Here is a 24,170-nt window from a genome sequence, read left to right on the forward strand (position 1 = left end):
TGTTTTGGTAAGCAGGTAGTCGTAGTCCTACCATTTCGTTTACGGAGCGAAATTTAACCGCATACGGTGGTTTAGAGAGGTATGAGGGTACCAGTCCGCGACCCCAAGATAACATACTTTTTGCAGTAGACGCTGGCAAAAGAGTATGTATACAAGTAAATATTTTTTGCTTCGATAAATATCTAGTTTTTGTGCTTAGTTCTGTGATTGTAACACCAGAATATGTTTATAAATAACGCCATTCGTTTATTAACGTACTGTGAGCTCATCCGTTTAAACATTTGAAGCTACTGCGCAGCTTTATGCGCATGGCACCAAATTTAAAGTTTGCCCGGCTTGTAGTGTTTGTTTTGTTAAGAGTGGAGGTCTTTGTTAGTTTTTAGTTGATTGCTTTCCTTACAAATTTGCTAGTTCGGTGCAAGTTGTTCATTTACACTTAATAATTTAAAGTGTGCCGTTTTGTTTAGATACGGGGAAAAAAATTAAGCTGTTGCCAATTTAGTGCGCTACATTTGCCGTTTTGGACTCAATAGATTCCAGTAAATACCTGTTAAATCTTATATTAATGTTCCTAGATTTTATTCATTTTTTAAGTTAAAAATTATTGTGTTTACCAGTTAAAATTTTTAACAAGCAACGTTTTTTTTTTAGAATGTCTGCAAGACTATAGCTTAGGATTTATTTTTACATTTTTGTTAACTCATTATGTCACGGAGAAGTGAAATCGTACAAATGGATATACAGAGGGAGTTTTGTAGTACAATGCAGGAATTGCGGGAGATTTGGGATGAAATCGGAATCCCAGATGAACAGGTTCATATTAAATAAAATATATATATATGAGTTTCGTTGTGGTGAAACTAAAAACCATATCGTAAAGTTGGATGATAATAACTAAACAGTCAAACTGTTGTAGTTTTTCTGTTATTAATCTCCAAACTGTGGGAAATGCATATATAACTTTTACTTGGTAAATGAAACTTTTACTTTGTAATCTTTAATTTTCTGTTCATCAAATAAAAAAACTGAAATGGAATAACCAAATGATGCAATAAGACTTTTTTGCTGCATGCATCAAAGCACTTGCAACCCCAGTAACAGCTGGAAAAAAAACATTTTTTGTGCAGATTGACAGTCGGGGAAATACAGTTATAATGCATGTCCGAAACCTGTTGTCGGAAATGGTGTCTGAAGAGCAAAACCTGAAAAAGAACATGCTTGAAAAGATTGATGGATATGTTGTAGAGGTTGATGAACTTACCACAAAACTAGGTTTGCCATCATATGAACCATCATCGGGTTTAACAATAATGCAACGTGAAAAAGATTGGAGGTATGAGTTAAACCAGTCAATATAGCATCTTAATCAGTGATTCCTAAACTGTGCACCACAAGTTTTTATGTTTGCAGAGAAATAATCTCTTTTTGTCAAGTCTCAACTAATGTTTTAGGGCCCAACACCAATATTTTCTTTTGCATGACAATATCAGAACTCAATTTTGATATTATTTTTATCAATAACGTATCAGTTATATACTTAATATTTTTATCAGTTACCTAAAAATGTATTTCTGTGAACATCAGTTGTTGGTTTTCTATTCTAGGATGCAAGCAAATCGCTTGAACAAACTGAAACGGGAACGTATGTGCACATTGGCATCCTTAAAGTCAGTTGAACAAGAGTTGTGTGACCAACTGTGTACAACTCCTTGTTACATACCATCTGGCTCCATTCCCAGTGAAGAACAGTTAGAACAACTTAAGGTAAGAAAAACAATGACCCTGAAAGTGTAATATTTTCTTTATCAATGCATCATTCGTAGAGTTGCTTTTATTTATTTTTTTCACCATTGTTAAGCACTTTTTTATTTTTCAGGACCACATTGAGACACTAAAAACTGAAAAGGATAGAAGAAAAGAAGTATTTACAACCAAGAAAGCGGAAATTGTTTGTATGTATGATGAACTGGACTTGCTGCCAGAAAGTTCTTTTGCCCAGGCAAGCTTCAATCATTACTACTAAGACCTATATATTTCTGTGATTGACAACCTGACCTAAACACTTATTTCCTACAGGATTTAGTAACAGAAGAGTTGGATTCCTTTGCACTGTCTACCGGCAAATTGGACGAACTTGAAGACCTTCGAAGTGGGCTTGCCAGACAGAAATCCGATGCTGAAAAACTAATGGAAAAATTGTGGACCAAAGTTAATTCGTTGTGGGAGCGCCTAGAAGTGCCAGATTCTGAAAGAGCGGAAGTCAAGTCAGAGTGCCAAGGAATAAAGCCTGTTCACATCAAAGCACTTAAACTGGTAAGATATAGTGTATGTTAAAACTAATTTTCTGTTTATAAATGTTCTTTTTAAAATCATTATTTTTTGTGCATCAAACATTTTGCTTTTTATAATTAAGTTTAACTGCAAAACAAACCTGATTAAGCTTCATTGTGTAACACAAATTTGGTGGGAGTAAAAGAATGGGACTTCAATGGGCAGTTGGTTTTGCTTGTGGACTGCTTAAAGTAGGCCATGGTAAGCAGAGGCCAAATTGGTGACCTGGCTGCTATTGTTTGGTGATGTGGCAAGCTGTTTTGTTGGGACAGCCAAGACCTTAGATTATGCATTCTTAGTTTATTTAAGGTTGTCTTACTGTAGCTCACTAACAGTACAATCAAGTGTTGATGTTAAAAATACACCAATCTTCTTCACATATCGAAGTAAAAAAAGTCCATTGTTGGCTCAAAAATTTAGCAACATTTTAGCCTTGTTCTTAAATTATGTTTATTTTACAATTATGCATGTGCTTTCCAGGTGTTAGAAAAACTTGAGGCTGCCAAACTGGCCAGTCTACAGCGACTGACTGAAAGAGCTCGGTCTGAGATAGCTATCCTTTGGGACAAATGCTTCTACAGTGCAGAGCAGAGAACAGAGTTTACTGCTGCTACAGATGAAAACTACACTGAGCTTTTACTTGAAATGCATGAAGAAGAACTGGTCAAAATGCATGTGAGTAAACATAGCACCACGATAAAGTTGATGCAAAATTTTCCAAAACCTTTCAAATTGCAATTCAAACCCTTCATGTTATCAAATGTATGTACTAATCCCAATACAATCTAATCTAGTATATACCAAGTTTTCAAAATTTGTCAAATTCAAGTTTAGCCAAACATCCAGATTAACTGAAGCTATTTGTTAAAAAATCATTACAAATCAGTTGTCCCTTAAGTGAAAAAATAAATGAACCTCATAGGTTACAGGTTTACTATACATTGTTGCAATCATTGCTCTCACAATCCCACTATTTAATCACCAAACAGGCTTACTATGAGGAACACCAAGAAATGTTTGTAAACGTCAACAAGTGGCAGCTGATGTTCCACAGAATGCTTGAACTAGAAGCAAAAGCCCATGATGTCAATCGCTTTTCCAACCGAGGAGGAAATTTGTTGCAGGAGGAAAAGGAAAGAAAGAGAATTCACAAGCAGCTTCCTAAAATTGAAGAGGACCTATTTGCTGCAATTGAAGTGTATGTAACTCTTCAAGATTTGTTCTAATGTTGATAAATAAAGCCCCAGTGATATAGTGAATGTCTCTATTGATTCCATCCTTCTTCACCTGCTTGTAAATGTTAAAACTAAATCTTAAAGGGTATTTTTTCAACATTATATAATTACAAAGAGATCTGTTAATAGCAAGTCAAATGTTGATGGAAATCAGTTAATCAGGATAAAACACCTGGCAAGTCGATATCCCTATTAACCTGTTTCCTGTGTTTTTGTCTTTTTATCATCTATCCAATTGTAGGAGATTATGTATAAATTGGGATAAGGATCTACCCAGCTGTTGAAGGTTTAAGGTAATTGTTTGTAAATGTTTTCTGCAGGTGGGAGGAAAAGAAGGGTCAACCTTTTTTGGTTGAAGGTATTCGTTTTGCTGACTATGTTCATTCACAATGGGAGGCCTGTGAGAGAAGGAAGGAAAGTGAAAAACAACTACGTCATGAAAAGAAACAACAGGTTTCATACAAAAACCAACTGTTTGTTTGAAAATGTGTCCATTTGTTACACTTTTTTACTTGTATTGTTTTATTTAACACTCTGACCACCTACATCCAAATAAATCTGTTCATAACGCTTACATTCCGAAAATAGGCTACACCAGTAACACCACAATGACTTACATAAGTTCAGTGCTTTGTTCTTTTACAAACTTATCTTTTATAAAGTGCTTTGTTCTTTTAAGAAATGCAAATACGGATAATTATTTAATAATGTATTATATTTAAATGTTTACACAAAAATGCTACAAAAAAACAGCAAAACTTTTCAGATTTAATAAGATACATTTTTTTGTAACTTACCACCTCTTTATGTTTTTAATTATCTTATTGTTGTTTTATGCACAGGAAATGCATTCAGAGATGACATATGGCAGTGCACCAAAAACCCCTACAAAACGCCGCTTTATAGGCACTACAACAATACTTAAAACGCCCACAAGCTCTGCAAAAAAGCCAAAACGTGGCCCAATGGACAGTACATGGCGAAGCACAGCCACTATTGTCACCCCTGGAAACCGAACAGCAGCGACATACGCTTCACCAGGTAAGAGTCTGCTTGTCATTGTATTTGGTAGGGATGGGCCAAAACTGCAAATGTTCTGTTTGATCGAGCACCTCACGTTAATGCAGCTGTCATGTGGAAACTATTAACCAGCTGATAAATGGTTTACCTTGCGCTTACGGGAATAATTTATTTTCACCTCAGGCAAACCTCCCATATCTTCACGACTCCGAACGCCCTGTGGACAACCCCAGAAACCGCGAACACCCGCCGCCAAACGTGCTCTGGTGGAGAAAAACAGAAAAGCCCCACCCTCCACCAAAAGCGGCCCTGGATCAACAAAGAGCGCCCCTGCTACTGTAGACAAGGCTGATTTAGATACAACCTTCATTAAAGGCCTAAGCACCACAGTAGTATCATCGAACACTGGTGGTTCCACCGAGTCAGTAAAGTCGATGCCTATTCCTGAAGTACGTGGCACTCACTACAGTGACTTTGCAGCTGCTATCAACTCCAATGCCAAGGAAAATCGTGCGGTTAGAAGTAGTGCTATCGGTGACTACGCTCGTACTTGAGTAAAATAGTTTTGTTGCTTGCTGCTTAGTTTTTCAACGGTGCTACACTTCACCGCAACGTGTACTGTCATTTAGCACAGCTGCTCATCACTGCTGTATAGGCTACGATTCGGCGAGTAACTGCCCCACATGTGAATGTGATGTATTTTAGAGTTGAATATTACGAAACTTTTTAATGAATTTTGGCAAGAATTCGATGGTAGCCTGTGTGTTTTGAAACTCCTCGGTAAAGGTTAATTTCAAATCAGGACGTTCAAAAAAGTACGACCGAATCACTATATTTTATCCCACTGTTTTAGAATGGTCTCTCACCTGTATAAAAAGAGACATATGCTTTTAACAAAGGTTCCAATGATTTTAACCCTTTCTCACACTATTGACGTATTTTCACAACATTTTATCACTATCTTTCGCACACGCACATACATATGAATTGACTCACAGATTTTATTGTCCTATCTTGGGCTAATCCACAATTTTCGGATCGCCCATATGTGTGTCTCTACTGCCGCCACGTGTCGGTTTTCGTCAGTGTTTTGCGCGAATTTGTTGGCGTCTTGATGCCCGCGCCGTGCATTCATCTATTATAAATATTTGCCGAGTACTACCACTATTACCGTGTTGCGTTTTAACCCTGCCGCGTTCAAGTGTCACTGCTTTTTGTTGTAAATACAAAACGCGAAGCTCATTGGTCGATGGTACTTGTTCAAAAAAGGTACAACCGGGCGCATGGGTGTCAATTTTTTTATTTATTGATTTTTTTTTTCTTATTCGTGTCAAAGGTGCAGTTTTGGGTAAAAAAGTTTAAAGGTATAAATATGTCTACAGAAGGAATGAAAATTTAACGTAGGAAGTATAGGCATATAGATTATACGGTACAATTACCGGTCGCAAACATGTGTGTTGCTTAGGGTGAAGTTCTATTGCAGGGATGGGCAACCTTTGTCACTGTGGGGCCAAATAATTGCCATAATCAGATCGAGGGCTGCACCTTTATATGACACAAGGTGATTTTACTTCGTTGCGTACCAAAAACGCCTTACTACAAGTAAAATTCGCATTCGATTCTCGCAGAAAAATAGCACCAGGCGCACTAATCTGCTCAAAAAATATAATAATTGGACTCGTTTGCCAACACATTTGAAATCCAAGTGTCTCTGCGGGCCGCACAACTTTTATTCAAGGGCCGCAGGTTGCCCACCCCTGTTCCATTGTATGTTGCGGACAAACTGCGGCCACTTGCTTTGACAGTGTATAACATTAAGTAGTCAAACTTGTTGCAAACGATTGATTTTAAAACACAGTTGCAATAAGTGAAATGATCAATTAAGAGTCATGCCATTATTGTTCTGAAAGTCAGTTTTTTTTTAACTCTTTCGAGTTAAAGCCGCGCTGACATGCTCTTTAGGCTTAGTTGGAAGTAAAAGTGTTTCTTCTAAATTTAATAGATTTATCATTATGTGACCAACTGGACGTTAACATTTTATAGTGATTGTCCTAAACCTACATGCAGCAACTATTCCCGTTTTTTTACTTCTTATTAAGTTCTTTTAATTACACAAATACGTTAGACATATATAGGCCTATATGTAGCATTAGTGAACCACCTGGAAACATCGTGTAGGCTTGCGGTAGGTAGTCAGGGCTGGATTAACCATTAGGCAAAATAGGCACGTTCCTACAGGCCAGTCAAAAGTCCAGGCCACTTTAAATGATTTGGCAACACTGATAATTCTAATTTTTTAGTTGGCAACCCTGATTTTCAGGCCACTTATAAGATGTGCTTACAGGCCAGCAGACCCTTAATCGGCACTGTGGGTAGTAGTGACTATGCCATTGAGTGTGTACAATACGTTTTATTCCACATTGCTGGCAGTCTGTATGCATTTTAGCAGTCTACAACATACAGTTTCAGCACTAAAGGTATAGCTTACCTGCTTTAAATCTTGGGAAAACACTTTTCTGACCTCAAATTACGCTTTCCGAACAGTTGTTCTTCAATACGCGTAAAACGCAGCGTTTACTTCCAAAGTTAATCCAATAACATCAGTGACGCGAAATAGTGGGGAGCGAAACAAGAAGACACACGCAGGCATCGAACAAACAAGAGAGAGTTGGTCGCATACGATGTCGACTCAAAGCACAAAAATGAAACAAAAAGCCAAAAATTGTCTACAAGGTTACACATATATTACTCGGGCTTTGAAAAGACAACTCGAATGCCCTAAACCAGGGGTGGGCAACCTGCGACAGTACTGGCAAACGAGTCCAATTATTACATGTTTTTGAGCTGATTAATGCGCCTGATGCTAGTTTTCTGCGACCTGGCAAAATGTGGCTAGAATCAAATACGAATTATACTTGTAATTTAGCATATTTGGTAAGCAACAAAGCACAGGTGCGGCCCGCGATCCAACTTTGACATTTGTAATTGGCCCCACAGAAACAAAGGTTGCCCACCCATGCCCTAAAACCATTTCCAGTTTCCTGTAGTAAAAGTAAGTGTTTTGTCAGTGGAGGCGTACACCAAATAAAAGTTTAGCCGAAATGTAGTTTTAACTAAAGGTTATGTCGGCTTTAAGTTTTCAGTTCGAAAATTCGAAAATTCGAAAAACACGGGTCAAAACACAAAATATGTCGGAAAAGGTGCTATTTAGTGCCGTCAACTGTAAATCTCGAGTTACAGCGCTTTTGTATTTTTATTGCGGTGTATTTTTAAGTTTTTCGGACAACCATTTTGGTCAACAGTTCATTTCAATGCAGTTATCGATATTTCTTTTGTACTATTTTGCAAGAGTTGGCGAAAGTTATACCAGTTGCTAAACGACGGTCAGGACACCTTCGAAATAGATCCTGGACTGTCAGGAATCGTAGGAGACGCCGTCACCACGCGAAAACATTTGGCTTCAAAAAATATAAAACAAAGCAAATTATCCACAACCATACATGACCAGTCCACTGAAAAATGCCACAAAACACATGTGGCCAAATAATGCTTTATCTAACATTCTGTATCAAACTGGACAGTTGCACTCCGTTTGAATGAGTTGAACATTTTTGCAAAAACTGTAGGTATTTTTAACAATATTATAATATTGCATGGGTGGTTTACAAAAAATTGCCAGTGTACACTGCATTGTAATGTTTTGTATCAAAACTCGCGAAAGCTGTTTGACGAATCAAGCGCCAATAGCAAGCAGCAAAATAGTGAATTCCATTACAAAGGGCAAACGCAAAACCCCCTCAATACGCCATAAGACGGCGTAGGGCCATAGACGTACTAGTACATAGTAATAACATAAGCACCAAGCACACAGACACCCACAGGGTGCTTTAAACCTTCCCCTATACCTGAATTATTTGGCCTTGTTTCTGTTTTAAGTCACGTCGTACATAAAAATTATTTGAACATATTTTCATGCGTTCTAAGTTCGACATTTTATACTGATGGGGTGTTATAAAACAGGATATCCTATGGAAAACAGTCAATTCTAGTGGGCTAGTTCTAAGTTATAGTTGTTCCAAAACTGGCAGCATTTAAAGGTTTAGAAGTGGGGTCATGCCTACAAAGACAGCGTCTGCGATACAAAAAAACAAACAATAACCATTGAGAAAATATCGGTTCTATGGCGGTGGAACGCAGCACAACCGGTTAATGGAGGGCAGCACCAGACCATCTGTTACCCCGTGCGTCCATTCGCAAGTCTTCCAACCATTTAAGGCTTCATTCCTCTTCAGCGGCACTTCTGTCCGCTTTGGCAGCCAAATCCTTCTCTTGTACACTTAGTTTCTCTTCCACTTGTTTTTCGAGGTCGTCCAGCCCCTTCTCATGCATGATTTCTTCGCGTGGTCTTGCGCCACCAAATATTGCAGAGCTTGGGTTAGCAACTGAATTCATGGGAAGTCCTTTCGTGCGTGGCTTCAACTGTAAGCGAGGCCGACCAGTGGACTCTTCTGCGAATCCATGCATTTTCAATTTACATTTACTAGGTAATTACAGAAGTTAAAACGTTACAAAAATCAGAGAGATTTAATTACCAAGAAAATATTATTTACTTAAAAAATCTCATCCAAATGTTATCCACGAATATGTCACAAACATTTTTTTAATTAACTCTTGTAAGTAATATTATCAACCATAAGGTTTACACAAAAAATGTTCCAACACCATTATTATAAGCAAGATTTAGAAGACTAGTTTTGTATAACACCCTTTAAGCATATATAACACCCAATAAGCAACATGGTTGCACTGATTGGTATGTATATGAATGGACCTAAACATCAAATGTTCCATTTGCCTGACCAATGAGACCCTCTTGTGTTGCTGTGTGGTGCTTAAATAAACTTGGACAATGCTGGACTGAACATTTTTTAACTAAAACATTTACAAAATTGGCTACTGCAAAGGATCAAAGGGTCTGACATACTAGCCCAATTCTGGTATCAACTGCTTGCTGGTGTACATTGCACTTACCAGCAGAGGGTTCTTTGAACTCTGGTTCGCGCTGTGGTGGTGGTTGTTGATACCTGTCTCTTCCAAAGCCGCGACCAAATCCCTGGTCCTGTCCGCCAAAACCTCTGTCCTGATATCCTCCACCTTGACGTCCATCACCATGGAAACCATCATTGTATCCCCCTCTGCCCCTACCTCGACCATAACCGCCACGTTGATGATGATCAAAATCATGTCCTCCCCGATTACCTGTATCAGACCAATGGTAAGAATAAAGTAACATTTTTTTAGGTTTAAGTAGTAAAATTGTGATATAATAAAAAAAATTAGTTTTTGCCAGATCTATTTTTTTTTGTTAACCTTTGCAAGATTAAACTGCTTGCATTCAGGAAAGTTTAGTTCTAAATGTAAAACAGAGGGCTCCAAATCAAACGACCACAAAGGATGCATTTCCAGTTATCATCTTTAAAATATATGTATCACTTTAATTGGCCTCAAGATATATATATCTTGAAATTTAAGTGTGCTTGGCGGGCCGCACAAAAAATATGAAGGACTGCATTTGGCATATTTAAGACCTTGATGCAAAACAACTCTTTGGGTTGTAGCATAGAAATAACAAAAAAATGAATGGAACCCAAAACTATTTTTTAGGACAAAACATTTGTTCAATGTCATTTAACCCCTGTGTGAATTGTTTAGAAAACTAGAACACTATGAAACCCACATTACAGTTACAACTGCAACTTTTATCACAATTGATATTTTAAACATACAAAAGTAACCCAAAAAGTTAATCGAAGCTTAATGTCCATCAATTCAGAAGCATGTGGTTTTGTAGTCAAAACCAACATCAGTTGAAATGGCAGGTATCATTTCTATTGCACATATTTGACTCGTTGGTTTGTTACAGCAGTGTGGAAACCATAATTTTACTGAGCAATAGCTAAGTAAAAGTTAGGTAACTTCCAACAAGCCAACTCAAGGAAATGTGCCAAAATGTCTAATATTGATAGTTGACGCAACAGCCAAAGACATCAAGTTAAGCAACCTGAAGCATTTTCCTCTAAGTTACCTATTTTCCGACCACATAAGTTGAAGTAAATAACAAACAGGGACAGGGTTGTTATAATTTTTGTACAGACTGGGTTTTGAAAATGGCATCACCTTCTTACCGTCAAATCCACCTCTGTTTTGTTGGAATCCACCGCGTCCACCTCTGCCACCACGACCCCCTCCTCTTCGATTCTCAGCCACATTTACTCTTAGGTTACGATCCTCAAATATCTAAAAAACAGTTTTTACTGGTTGTGCAAAAAATCGAAGGAAAGCAACAATCTTAAATGGCTAACATGGAGCAATACTCGAAACTCGCACTACACAATAATTGCCAAACATTTTTTACACTTTTCTGAACAAAATAAGTTTCCTTGAAACAATTCACTTGGGTATATATATTAAGAACTACAACATTTCTTAAAGATAACAGGTAAAGTTGACAAACACTTACTGCTCCATCATACTCCAAGGCCCCTTGCAGGTTTGGAAGGTCCTCAAACTCAACATAGCAAAATCCTACATATACCATAATGAGCAAAAGATAACTCTTAAAACACAACATTCTAGCAAATGCAAAATAAGCCCAAGTATTAAAGATAGGTCATGAATTTTTTGTCTGTCTCTGAGCAATAAAAATCTGGTGAACGCTATAATTATGATCAATAGATTGCTTGCATATCATTGTGTTAAATACCCTACTATCTAAATGCCCTCATGTGCCTAAAATGATATGCCTTTCAGTGTTAAAAGATTTTGGACCATTTAATTTGTTACCTTTAAATTTGTCAGTCTCTTTGTCTCTCACCATGCGCACACTTCTTATCTATCAAATAAAAGTTAAAAATTTTAACACCAGGAAAAAAACAGTTAAGTAACAAGATACCTTAAGATCTTGAAATATTGCATCAATGTCTCCTTGTACAGTTTCACTGGGCAAGTTTCCAACAAAGCATGTATATGGTTCCTGTGTTGGTAATTCCACTTGTCTGCCACCTCCTCTGTACCTTCCACCGCCACCTTGTCTGTAAACAAACATTCATTTTCAAAATACTGTTCTTCAATCTGTTCATTGCATACATGCCAATAAGGCATTTAAAAAAATCACATGAAACTCATATACCTTCCATGTCCTCCATAACCTCCTCGGTCATTATATGCCATTATACATTTAGTAACAACTTCTGAAAACCAACAAAATAACATTGCTCCACAAGTCCACACAATGACCAATGAACCAAATATAGAAAACAAACTTTGTTTGAGTTGAGTTTACGTTTAGAACATATGCTTGTTTGCGAAAGGCATGTAGCAGCATCATATTAAAAACCTTGTTGACAGTGATCAAGTTAATGAAAAAAATCTTGATTTTATCTGGAGATCAAATTTGATTGATCACTTGCAAAAACTGGAATAACTAGCACATCCTCGAACATTTTCTGTTTCCTACCTTACATTTTAAAACTTTAACTGTGAAGTTGCGATAAGGTTTTGTAACAAAATACAAAAACGCATAATTGTCGAAAAACTTCGCTTACAAATCCCAGCACCACAAGGCACACGCAGTCACGCATGCGGATTGAAAATACCTCTTCCCTTCAACCACAACCATGCCGTCGTCGCTGCTAGGTGGCGGTTGTTAAAATACGAACGAGGCCAAAGCTTTTGTATCTACTATTTTTTACAAACATATCCACTTAGTTTTTAACGTTAAAATCAACTTTTTTTCCGAAGCTATATTCCAAATCTTGGACAAGCCAAGGATAATCAAAATCGGCTTCATCTTAGCGATGTTAGATTTTCTACAAAAAACAATTTTTAGGGCTTGTTAAATTTTGTTCTGTGCCGATCATTACGAACAAACGTGGATTCATAGACAAGACACAAAATTACTTTGAACCAAAAACAAAAGTCACGTGACCGTATAAAAACCGGCTGTAAACTGATCTTTGGTTCAGAAGCATCAGGTGGCGGCAAGGAAAAGTCCAGCACGTGGTAACAGGTGTTGAAAATCCAGCATGTCGTTTGCGGAGGAACTCGCCAGGTTAAGTAATCCGGTCCCTTCTCGAGATCCAGAGGACGATATTCATGAAGGTACTTGTGTATTTTTCAGCTGTATTTGTATATATCAGCTGTATGTTAAAAATTTTTATGTTTAAATAAAAGCAAAAATGATCAAACTTGTAACCTTTCGTTTTTGCTATAGAAACTCAAGCCAAACTGGTTGACAAGAATCTTCTGGATAGCAGTGATGACATTGGTGTTGGCTTGATTAAAAACATTAGCAGGATAAGGAAACAAACAGATGATAATGATCCAAAATATGAAGGAAAAATCGCATCTCGGAAAGATTTTTTAACTCAAGATGTTGATAATAGTGATTCCGATGTTGAAATGGGGTATTTAACAGTTATAAAATAATGTTTGAGCAGTGATTATTTTGAATTGGTTTTGCAGATTTGATGATCATGATAAATCAATGGAAGAAGATGATGATGACAAAGTGGAAGATGAGGCAGATCTTGAGGTATTGTTTGCTCTGTTATTTGGCGTGTCCATTGGTTCTTGCATCACTAAAACATACTGTAATAAATCTATAGTATGACAAAGTTAATTATATGTAAATATCTTTATTGTATCTGTAGGAATGACATATATAGTTATGATGTGTGGTCATGAAAGTACATTGGACCCAATTTGTATGTTAAATATGCAGCACAAACATTTGTTTATGCAAGTTTAGTACAGTAAACTATTGTAAATTCCAGACCTTCGCATAACTCTGATAAAGTTTGAGATGAAAATGATTCATAATGTGTTAAGGCTTTACCTAATCTACATTGGTTAATCCAGATATTCAACTAATCCAGACCCATTTTTTGGTCCAAACGGGACCTGATTAACAAAGATTTTCTGTAGATTTAAACTATGTAGTACGGCAGATAATAATAAAACAGTTTATAATTATTTTGAAGGATTCAGGGTCAGATGATGAGGAAATTGATTCTGATGAGGCTCTTGGGGAAAGTGATGGTGAAAATGAAAAATTTGCCCCTTTGATGTTTAAAGATGGAAAATCTTCAACCAATGGACAAATTTCAAAGGAAAAACATACAAAAAATCAAATAAGTATGATTTAGATCAGTGATTCCATTGATAGTTGCACTCAGTCAGGTTAATTTTTTTACAGAACAGTGGTGAAAAAAACTAATGTAGACATTTCTGTGGGTGTCAGCAAAAATTATAACCAAGCTTCGTATTATTTTGTCTTCAGAACTTTGGGAAGCTATGCTTGAAATGCGAATAAAGTTGCAAAAACTGATTATGATGGCCAATGAACTTCCTCAGCCCTTAACGTATTCGCAGTTTGCTGAAAAAGTAAGAAATGTTATTGTTGTTTACATAAAAGCTGCTGACATACATATATTTTTTCAAATATTATATTTTACCGAACGAATTTTGATGCATGTAAGGCATATATATATGCAGTGGTAGGATGCAAATTTTTTGTCAGCCGGTTCTATCCAAAAAGTTATATTTTTCAACTGGTTCTGTTACAATTGACAGTAACCAGTAACGCTAACCGGTTCGCTGATCTTATAAAATTTCGTGAGACGGTTCTATAGAACCGGTGCGAACCGGCTGAATCCCACCACTGCATATATGTGTCTTTTTTACATAACTAACTGTTTACTATTATCTTTAGGGAGGAAAGGAATTTGGTTTTGCTGCTAAACTTGCTTCTAAGTCTGTAATGAATCTGCAATCCACATTACTTGAACTTCAAACATTGGTAATGCAGCAAAACTCTTTGGACAAATCCGCAGCTAAGTAAGAGTGTGATTGTTTTTGGTTTACTTTGTTACTTGTTTTGCAGATTTTGTTCATGTAATTTTCTTCGTATTTGTATTAATAAAGGTTAGAAAAACAGCCTAAAGGAAATCATGAAAATTTGTTCAGTTCAATGAGAAGTCATCGAAACAAAACATTAAATTACTGGTATGACAAAACCAGACTTTCCTCAAGCAAATTAAACAACAAGGTTTGTATTATCATTAAAATAGTGTATGGGCTACCTCTTGGCCGCATAATAGAAATATTTGCTTTAGAAATTATTTCATACACTTTGTTTTCAGTCATTTTCAAACTTTGAACGGCCAACTGTAGCACAAATAGAGCATGTCATGGCTGATCGGCCACGATTGATTCAAAGAACCCAACTAAAAAGATCACAGTATCGTGTGTTGGGTTCATTATCAGAGACCAACAAAGAGGAAACAGATGCTGAGGTGAGATTTTTTTGAATTGCAAACTTTTTAAGTATTGTTTTGTATACATGTATGTAAACAGTTGTTTACAAGTTGCAAAGCAGATTCTGAATGTATGTAATTGAGTTCAAGTGGGATTTCTTTTCTAAGAAAGATAAATATTCATATTTTGGCAAAATTAATTGATTGGACATGGGGTAAAGCAGGGCCTTGCAATAATTTTCGTTTCCCCTTAAAATGTTTGCCTACAAACAATTGTATGACAAAACTTAGTGTCTACCCCACCAAAGAGTAGGGCAGTGCCAAAACTGCCAGGTGGCAAAGCCAGGGTCTAAAGCAGTGGTTCTCAAACTCGGTTTTCGGGGGCGCATGCGGCTCCCAACTACTTATTTTGCGGCTCGCACCAGACCTCAGAAAACCACCAAACATTGATATTTTAGCTTTTAAGGTAATAATCTTTAGTGATTTTCTCCAGGTTTCGTTTTTTTGCGGCTCCCTACACACTTAAAAAAACTACCATTTGGCCCCGACAATAAAAAAGTTTGAGAACCACTGGTCTAAAGTCTGATAATGAACAGTTTATTTATGCTCGCTGTTTTCACTAATTTTCAGGCAAGTCATGATGCCCACTTAAAGCAATTTAATGAGGAGATCTTCGATGATGATGATTTTTACCAGCAACTGCTAAGGCAGTTAATAGAACAGAAATCTTCAATCATCACAAACACGACAGACAGTACAGAAATGACCAGGTAAAATATAAAAGTTTGCAACTGATGTATTTTGACAGAGGAATTAAGGATTAATGCAGCTTTGGATATCTGGCCAAAATGTTTTTTTACCCCAGTCAATAGCAAACTTAAGGGAGACCAACAAGTTAAGAAAGACTTTGTTGCACACAAAAATATTTTTACTATACCTTGTGACAGCTCTACAAACCACATTTGAAAAATATTAAAAATGGTTTCATGTGTTTGTTTCACACACCCAATTTTAGCATTTAATATGTTGACAAACTTTGATAGTGTGATCCTTAATGAAGGGTATATAGGATCACACTATCAAAGTTTGTCAACATATTAAATGCTAAAATTGGGTGTGTGAAACAAACACATGAAACCATTTTTAATATTTTTCAAATGTGGTTTGTAGAGCTGTCACAAGGTATTTAAAAAGGGTATATATATATATATATATCATAAAATTATGTAGGATACCTTTAAACCTAACATTTTTTACTGCGCAGGCAATGGTTAAAACTGCAACGGTTTCATACCAAGGTGAAAAAAGTGGTTGACACAAAAGCAAGCAAAGGTAGAAAAATAAGGTGGGACTTGAGTTTTGTTTTCCATTCCCATTGATAATGTGGTTGCCGTCTCTTCTGTTTGTACTGTAGAGTTGTTGTTTGTTTTTGGTCTTTCATTACAAGTAAATGTAACAAAAACCACTTTATTCCTAGGTATCATGTTCACCCAAAGCTTGTCAGTTTTATGACTCCAGAAGACCGCAGCTCCTGGACACACGAGTCACGTAACCAACTTGTAAAGTCAGTGTTTGGACAAATCTCTGATGAGGGCAGCACCATTACTCATTCCATTGACATTATTTAATACCAACGAAATGTGTAATGCAAATAAATGTCATGCTGACGGACCATTTAATATCTTATGTTTGATTTTAAAAGAATTCGTTTCCTTCATTTAATTACAATGTTGGCCATTAGCTTCGAAACATATGGGCCAAATATGCCATTTTGGCGATGATTTAGTTTCAGCACGAACTTTTTTAAAACTTTAACCGCAGCCGAACTTTTTGAGTGTGTGAAATTAATGACCGCGCATTCGAAAACGCCAAGTTTAAACATCATAATTTACCTAATGGTTGAATCTAGAATCTAGATGCACGAGCAACGTTGTGTGCAATATATTACGTTTGGTGGTTTATTCAGCTTTGGTAAAAGTTGTTTTGAGGTGTCATATATCCTAGATGAGTTCTCTTACATCAACGAAACAAGGTTGAGTTAAAAAAGGTAATTAAACAATCTGTTTCGGACCGAACCTTTTGAGGTTGGTTCGATGCATCACAGCCGTTATCACCCCGTTTGGTGCCCTGAGCAGGATTTGAAATTTCTGGTTCGAATTAGGGCGATAAATTTTTAGAAAGCATTAACCCAACAATAAAAAAAATGTTCGTATTCTTTTTGCACTATTATTGTCATGTAATTACAAAATTAAAAAAAACGTAACAAAGACTTAAATCTAATCTCTTGCTTTGACCCAGATATAGTCCTCCAAGGTCGGGTTTTGAACACAATTTTTTTTAGAAAGCTGTAACAGTTGTGTTACAGACACTTTAAATTAAAAAGCAATTCGCTACAAGTGTATACATAACAAATTGTTTTTCATTTAACTTTGTTTCGCAAAACGAGTACCATTGACCAGTAGTAACCTCTCAGGGTGCACACGCCAAACGACTGTTTGACCTTTTGACACCGTTTTCAATAGCACGCCGTCATTCGTGTTCAACAATACCGTTAAGCCTAATTTATACATGCCTTGAGTATTGACTCCTAAATTGATTGTCAAAAAAACGCTACGTTATGAAGAAAGTTCTGAGCAGTGTTTGTAATACCGACTAGTTGACCTTAAGTAACCCGTGATCATGCGGCAGCCAACCTGACAACGAGCATTTAAAAAAACATTTATTTGGCAAAACTCAAGTTAATTTTTTCATCTTAACTTTTATTAACAAAGTTTTTCTTGACATATACAAAACCGAAGCACGGTTATTAGGTTTAAATCACGTCATAGGTGTAAAACCTTCGCCAAAACCGAAAATGTGAGTGACCACTTAATAAAACGACATAGCATTGCTGTGCAAAACAGCTGATTTCTAATCACTGAAACGACGCCTCGTAAACCATCTGTCCGACGTCAAGCTGAGCCCTCCCGCTATCGTAAACCAGTGAGTTACTCTCTTGGTACTTCTGCCTACAGTGCCTTTCTTGACCAAACGAGCGTTAGACACATTTATGTTTCGGGGGCCTGTGGGTGAACCTCTGGGTCATACGGGGTCAAAATTCACATGGACCATCTTTAGACCAATATCTGTAATGTGTGTAAATTTGAAAAAGTGTGAACCATTCTTTCTTGACCAAAACGTGGGAACAATAGCCGCGCTAAAAATTTCACGTTTTGGGGGGCTGTGGGTGAACCGCGGGATCAAACGGGGTCAAAATTTACATGGACCATCTTTAGACCAATATCTTAAATGTATGTAAATTTGAAAAAGTTTGAACCATTCTTTCTTGACCAAAACGTGGGAACAAATCTGCGTTAGAAAGAAAAAAAGAAAAAAGAAAAAAGAAAAAAGAAAAAAGAAAAAAAAGAAAAAAAAAATATAGACAAAAACAATATGTGTCCCCTTCAGGGAAGGGGACCCATAATAACATCGCAGCAACGTTTCCAAATATTTTTAAATGTGAAACTTACAATGTTTGTTTTGATTTTCAACAACCTAGCTACAAGCGGTGATTAGCCTAAATAAAGACGGCAAAAGCATGAAAACGCCGGTAGTAACTAGTAATAATCCAGGCTTTGCCACACAATGCCAACTGGGCAGACCGCCCAACATCCGGCGACCTCGTAATTTGATTGACCTACATTTGATTTCTGAATTCTGACCAGTAACCAGCAGCAGCAACCAAGAACCTGGCTAGCAGACTTGGATTAAATTAGGCCTACCATATTTCCATCCCCAAAAAGGAGGACACATTGTTGAAAAGCGCATGAAAAAATACTTATAGGCCCCGCAAAAAAATAAAAGCTTCAGAAATTAGATGGCATACAATAGTTTGCATAGAGTTTAACGTTTATCACGTCACAACACTTTTAAGCTGAAGATGTATATTTGACTGTCGTTTTGTTTTGATCGTTTTGACGCGTGCCCCAGCGTTTTATACGACAAGTTTGTATTGTTTCAAACTTGATATCGATGTGATAACTGATGGACAGTTTTATCACATGCGACTGAATTTGATTTGTGTATGAACACATGTAAGCATGTATGTATCTGGTGAAGCATATGCCTACCACATTTTGATTACCAAAACAGAGGACATATTCTTGACACGGAACAATAACTACTAATTTTGCGCCCAAAGAATGCAAAACATATTTGACAAATTCCATGCAGTCAATTAATTGTTCCACATGGATGAAGTTTGATTAATGTTTAAATAAAAAATGGGACATCAATTTTTATTGTCTTGAAAGAAAACTTGCGTATAAAAGTATAAAAGTAGTACAGTAAGCCTACTTTTGCTTATAAAAGTAGTACAGTAAACCTACTGAGGTACCAATGTCAGACTCACAATTTAAAATTTGATGTCTATGTTTCTAACCGCCTTTTTTACCACGTGAGCGTGGTGACACCATGTACCCACAATGCAACACGCGCCGTGTCATTTCCTTTCTGGAACTGAAAGCTTGCTTCTTTTTCCAGTTGTGGCAAATATTCTGCTACTGGCTGCTGCTTTAAGATGGCCATAATTTGCTAGTATTAGTGGTGAGCTTATGTTATTTTGCAAGCATTTTAATATAAATGCTATTGGTATAATTGCCACGATGGTACTTTTGCTGAAAAAACTGCTGAAGATATTTAACAAATTTTTAAAATGTGAATCTGTAGATTTGGGTTGTGTTGAGCTTTTTAAAAACTGAAATATTTAAACTTCGAAATGAGCCGAGCAGGATCAACCGACTGTCGAATCTACGTTGGCAACCTTCCACCAGACGTTCGTGAACAAGAGCTTGACGACTTGTTCTACAAATATGGCTGCATCCGCCATATTGACCTTAAGAACAGACGAGGTGCACCTTTCGCTTTCATCGACTATGACGACTGCAGGTGCGATTCCGTTGCAATAATTCTCTATGTTACTAATAAAACTAATCAAGATTGTTTTGTCCATTAGAATTGGGAACAAACTTGTTTTATATTGATTTAATTAAATATATTAAAATATTACTGTTTGTATTGTTGCTTTTACCTTTTGCTTGCAATGGTGTAAAAATCTGTCATAATTTATGTGATAATTGTTTTATTTAAAAAGTTAATTGGATGGAAATGGATTGGAAGGAAGGATAAGGGAATATAATTTGACAAAATTCAGGATATGGAAGGACCTGGAATAGTGGAGGATTTAGGATCTTTTCCATTTTAGTTTAAATTTGGCCCTATTATGACAAACCTTTTAGAAAACAGAAAGGACTGTTTGGGGGATCTAATATGTCTGCTGTGAGTTATATTTGTTGTCATCATCAGAGACAAAGACAGTCCATTACCTGAAATGTCAATTTCTATTTTTCTGCTTAAAATTTAAGAAAAGGCTAACTTGCTTTCATTTGCATCAGAGATGCGGATGATGCAGTACATGGAAGAAACAATTATAACTATGAAGGATACAGACTGAAGGTAGAGCGCCCACGTAGCTCTGCTTCGTTTGGTGGTGGTGGTGGTGGTGGAGGAGGTGGTCGATCCTCTTCATATATTCGCGGAAGGCCTGGGCCCCCATCAAAACGCACTGACTACAGAGTACTAATTGAAGGTTTGTTGTAATTGTAATAGCTTTGGCAAAACTAAAATGTTGATTATGCTCATACTTGTGTTTTTTACCATAATATTAATATAAAACTTTACTGTCCTCTTCTTTGAAGTTTTTTGGGTCTGTTAAAAGTAGACAAAGCTTGATATGTACCTTTGGCATCCAAATAGAATTTCGTGGAATAAAATGAAAAAGTACTCAGGAATGTTTGCCCTACATTTCATATGTGAGTGTGTGAATGAACTCAGATTTGCCTTTCCTTTGACTGACCAAAAAGTTGCTGCATTTAACCCCTATTGTACACTGCAGAAAAATCACAAAATAATTTTCTTCACTTCAGAAAAGTTACTGGTGTGATAGCAGTTTTAAAACAGTCAGGCCTAAGGCAACAATGTGCATAACTTTTTTTCTGTCATTCCAGGTATCCCACCAAGTGGTAGTTGGCAGGATTTAAAAGATCACATGCGTGAAGCTGGCGATGTTTGCTATGCTGATGTGTATCGTGATGGTACAGGGATTGTGGAATTTATGAACAGAGATGACATGAAATTTGCTGTTAAGCATTTGCATGACACAAAGTTTCGTTCACATGAGGTAGGAACTTTTATAATGCAAATGTCTATGAGCTAGTGCAGTGGTTTCCAACCTCTTCACTGAATTCCTACACAGTAGATGCTAAACCAATCAATGATCACTTAAAATTGCGTTTCTTAGCAACTTCACAAGTGATATTCCAAGGTCAAAAGTGTCTATTCACAAACCACATGTACGAATTAAAGTAAATTCCTTCCCGGTTGGTAACCGTTAAGCTAGTGGTTAGGAAGTTTAAATGGCTTAAAGCTTGTCAAGTATATGTTTCACAAACCATTTAAATCTATAACTGTCAACTGAAAAAAATCTTCCACATGGGGGTTGTGGTAGCAATGAGTTTATTGTGAAGCTAACTGATGATTTTAACTTATTTTCTTTAATGCAGGGTGAAACCGCCTACATCCGTGTGAGCCAGGAAAGTCGCGGTGGGCGCGGAAGGAGCGATACTCCAGACAGATCAAGATCTCGTAGTCGTGGCAGACGTAGATCACCGAGTTACTCGCCGAGGAGATCGGTTTCAAGATCACCTCGTCGCTCGCGTTCACATTCCAGATCCTCATAAAGCCCCAACCCACATTTTGCCGACTGCTTCTATTTGTACAGTGACCTATTTCAACGTGTTTCGTTTATCCGCTGGATTTAAGGGGTGCACTTTTACCCATTTGTCTAATTTGCCGACGTTTAAGAATAAAACTCATCCACCAAACTGTTACCCACTGCCTGTACCAGCACTGTAGCATAAATATCAGTGATTTTTTGTCATTGCGATTGTTAAAGTACAACGGAAAAAGCTGCCCTGTTCAAGAAGTAATGCAGTCCGTTTTTTTAAATATAAATATGTTTTTTAAAGTTTAAAATAACTGTTTGTCTCTATGACAATCAAAACTTGTTTTAAACTCCAGCTGTACGTATTTGTTTTAGATCATTCAAAGTTTTTTGATGACAGCTTACGAAGCTTTAGCAATACAACACAAGAAAAAAATTAGCAAGCAGGAACAAAATGTTTATTTTTTGAAATATGTCGCCGTTTTTTGTTAGAACAAAATGTGAATGGTAATCGATTAGTTTATGGGAGGACTCCAGACTCTCCGTACCAGCGGCAACGGTAGAAGATAGGGAAGCAAGTAGTTTCCAACCTGTTGTTCGACTTCAAGTCTTTCTGATCGCAGTACTTTTTCTCATTGCCCTAAATAAAAAAGGCTTTAGTCATGGGCTTAAACACAACGGAAATTCTTTCGTTTGAAGCAAGGGTGTGGAACCTGACCTATCAATGATAAATGCTGATTACACCTTGGTTTAATGATAAACCAGGCGTTGCCAGACTATACACAACATATTTAAGTGTGTCACAAGAGGAAATAATAATGCATAACAATAAAGTATAAGTGTCAGTCAGTTGTGGGATTCAGCCGGTTCGCACCGGTTCTACAGAACCGTCCCGCGAAATTTTGTGAGATCAGCGAATCGGTTAGCATTACTGGTTACTGTCAATGGACTTTTTGTAACAGAACCGGCTGATAAAATAGCTTTTGTGATAGAACCAGCTGCACTCGTTTAAGTATGTAATTGTGCGAAAAAATTGGAAAACAAAAACAAATTTACCTGGCAGTTGTTGTATTTGCTGTTGCATATTGAACAGCGATCACAAGCGGCCGGGTAAAGCCATGCAAGCAGAATTCGAGCGAAGTTCTGCGCTCCGCGCGATTTTCGGCTCAATTCGTCGATATTGTTGCACGAATTAATCCAAAATCGCCCGCTGTTCACATATCCTTCGAATGGCAATAAACAGTAGGATTAAAAAAATGTTGAGTCAAAAAAAAAAAAATGCTTCATACAAAAATTGGCAAAGCAGAAGTGCGCCGTTAGCTGGTTTTTATTTCGCTTTGTTTCGTACTGGACCGATATGTTTTTTTTAAATCAAAATACAAAATTATATTTTCAAAAAAATATAATATATAGAAATGTATTAGAAGATTTCTGATAAATGCTATCTTGTTTCTTAATTAAGATACTCGTTATGAAAAGTTCATTGGTCGGTGCACGCAGTCCGTTGACTTTGCTAAAATTATTGCTTAAAATCTACCTCCAATGACGGCATAAGTCTTATAGTATTGTAATGTGATCCCACACGCTGCACTGCTGACTTCTGAGTAAATGTATCGTATCGGAAAGTTGTTGAGCTCGTTTTTCTTTTGGTACACCTGCGAAACAAATAGAAATTCGTTTCATTAAAATGAAATCCAAATGTAACTTTACAAACTAAGGCAAAACCCACTTTAACTCCCGAGACTTCATATCTCCAAATTCTTCTCGAGTTCAGTCTCACAATACGACGGCGGATCACCTTGAATTCCAATGCTGGGGAATAAAGTAAGTGTTAACATTATACTCTACCCCTTTGAAGCGTTAGGCATAGTTAACTTTTGAACAAAGTACCTGACCATAGGACACAAGCGTTATACCAAAGTCAAAGCACAATTAAGCCTATGCTGGATCAAGTTGAACTAGCAGAGCGGTAAGTGTTTTTTTAGACCGAGTTTGGTTTCGGGCATAGCATTAAATAGAACGGGCTTGATTTGTGCTTGCTTTACCTTTGCTCTCAATTGGGCCTGGCTTTACACTCGGTCTTAGAACATTGCAGGGACGATGGTCAGAGATTTGATCGTTGTAAAAAAACCGGTAACGGTGCATCTTTTCGCAACTATGTAAAAAACCTTTATACCTCTAACTATATACGTTATCGTTGTGATGATTTTGCAAACCTTTTTTTCGTTGTGACGATCTAACCGAGAATAAACATCTTTACAGATGTACACATACAGGGTTTTTTTAAGGTTTGGTTTGGGTGACCGCTAAGTAGTTTTAAGAGACCGCAAGTGTTTCATTTAAATACCAAAAACTGTAGTTGTAGTTGCAAGTCCAAATTTTGGGAAACCGCTGGAGAAATTTGGGGGACCGTTTCGGTCCCACAAAACACCTTAAAAAAACACTGCATATCCGTGTCAAACTCAAACATTACAACAGACAAGCAACTGCAACGACTGTTGTGATCAT

At 37.0% G+C, this 24,170-nt stretch overlaps 4 protein-coding genes across 5 annotated transcripts; 3 read left to right on the forward strand and 1 right to left on the reverse strand.

The window, feature by feature from the left end:
* Nucleotides 1-625: 625 nt before the first annotated feature.
* LOC145214047 (protein regulator of cytokinesis 1-like) lies at nucleotides 626-5,828 on the forward strand. The gene is made up of 10 exons (XM_080082477.1): nucleotides 626-813; nucleotides 1,128-1,333; nucleotides 1,605-1,764; nucleotides 1,877-1,999; nucleotides 2,077-2,313; nucleotides 2,812-3,006; nucleotides 3,321-3,529; nucleotides 3,887-4,019; nucleotides 4,409-4,607; nucleotides 4,770-5,828. Exons 1-10 carry the CDS (start codon nucleotides 706-708, stop codon nucleotides 5,138-5,140), a joined length of 1,941 nt encoding a protein of 646 aa, XP_079938603.1. The 5' UTR covers nucleotides 626-705; the 3' UTR covers nucleotides 5,141-5,828.
* Nucleotides 5,829-7,141: 1,313 nt separating this feature from the next.
* On the reverse strand, nucleotides 7,142-11,943 carry LOC145214052 (eukaryotic translation initiation factor 4H-like). The gene is made up of 7 exons (XM_080082485.1): nucleotides 11,776-11,943; nucleotides 11,539-11,677; nucleotides 11,430-11,478; nucleotides 11,107-11,171; nucleotides 10,772-10,883; nucleotides 9,618-9,845; nucleotides 7,142-9,094 (listed from the first exon to the last, which is right to left on the reverse strand). Exons 1-7 carry the CDS (start codon nucleotides 11,856-11,858, stop codon nucleotides 8,865-8,867), a joined length of 906 nt encoding a protein of 301 aa, XP_079938611.1. The 5' UTR covers nucleotides 11,859-11,943; the 3' UTR covers nucleotides 7,142-8,864.
* A 426-nt stretch (nucleotides 11,944-12,369) lies between these two features.
* Nucleotides 12,370-16,581, forward strand: LOC145214049 (protein AATF-like). The gene is made up of 11 exons (XM_080082481.1): nucleotides 12,370-12,746; nucleotides 12,859-13,051; nucleotides 13,110-13,179; nucleotides 13,628-13,781; nucleotides 13,927-14,030; nucleotides 14,359-14,483; nucleotides 14,571-14,694; nucleotides 14,789-14,941; nucleotides 15,533-15,672; nucleotides 16,167-16,247; nucleotides 16,380-16,581. The coding sequence occupies exons 1-11, from the start codon at nucleotides 12,671-12,673 to the stop codon at nucleotides 16,528-16,530; spliced, it is 1,371 nt and encodes a 456-aa protein (XP_079938607.1). The 5' UTR covers nucleotides 12,370-12,670; the 3' UTR covers nucleotides 16,531-16,581.
* Nucleotides 16,582-19,575: 2,994 nt separating this feature from the next.
* Nucleotides 19,576-21,828, forward strand: LOC145214770 (serine/arginine-rich splicing factor 1-like). Of its 2 annotated transcripts, XM_080083372.1 has the most exons (5): nucleotides 19,762-19,828; nucleotides 20,034-20,218; nucleotides 20,335-20,528; nucleotides 20,947-21,119; nucleotides 21,502-21,828. In XM_080083372.1, exons 2-5 carry the CDS (start codon nucleotides 20,163-20,165, stop codon nucleotides 21,676-21,678), a joined length of 600 nt encoding a protein of 199 aa, XP_079939498.1. In that variant the 5' UTR covers nucleotides 19,762-19,828; nucleotides 20,034-20,162; the 3' UTR covers nucleotides 21,679-21,828. The 2 variants fall into 2 exon arrangements, with proteins under 2 accessions (XP_079939497.1, XP_079939498.1); XM_080083371.1 differs by lacking the exon at nucleotides 20,034-20,218 and having other exon boundaries at nucleotides 19,576-19,828.
* The last annotated feature ends 2,342 nt before the right edge of the window (nucleotides 21,829-24,170 follow it).

This window comes from Phallusia mammillata, chromosome 2, assembly GCF_965637545.1.
Source record: "Phallusia mammillata chromosome 2, kaPhaMamm4.hap1.1, whole genome shotgun sequence".
In the NCBI taxonomy this organism is placed as follows: domain Eukaryota; kingdom Metazoa; phylum Chordata; class Ascidiacea; order Phlebobranchia; family Ascidiidae; genus Phallusia; species Phallusia mammillata.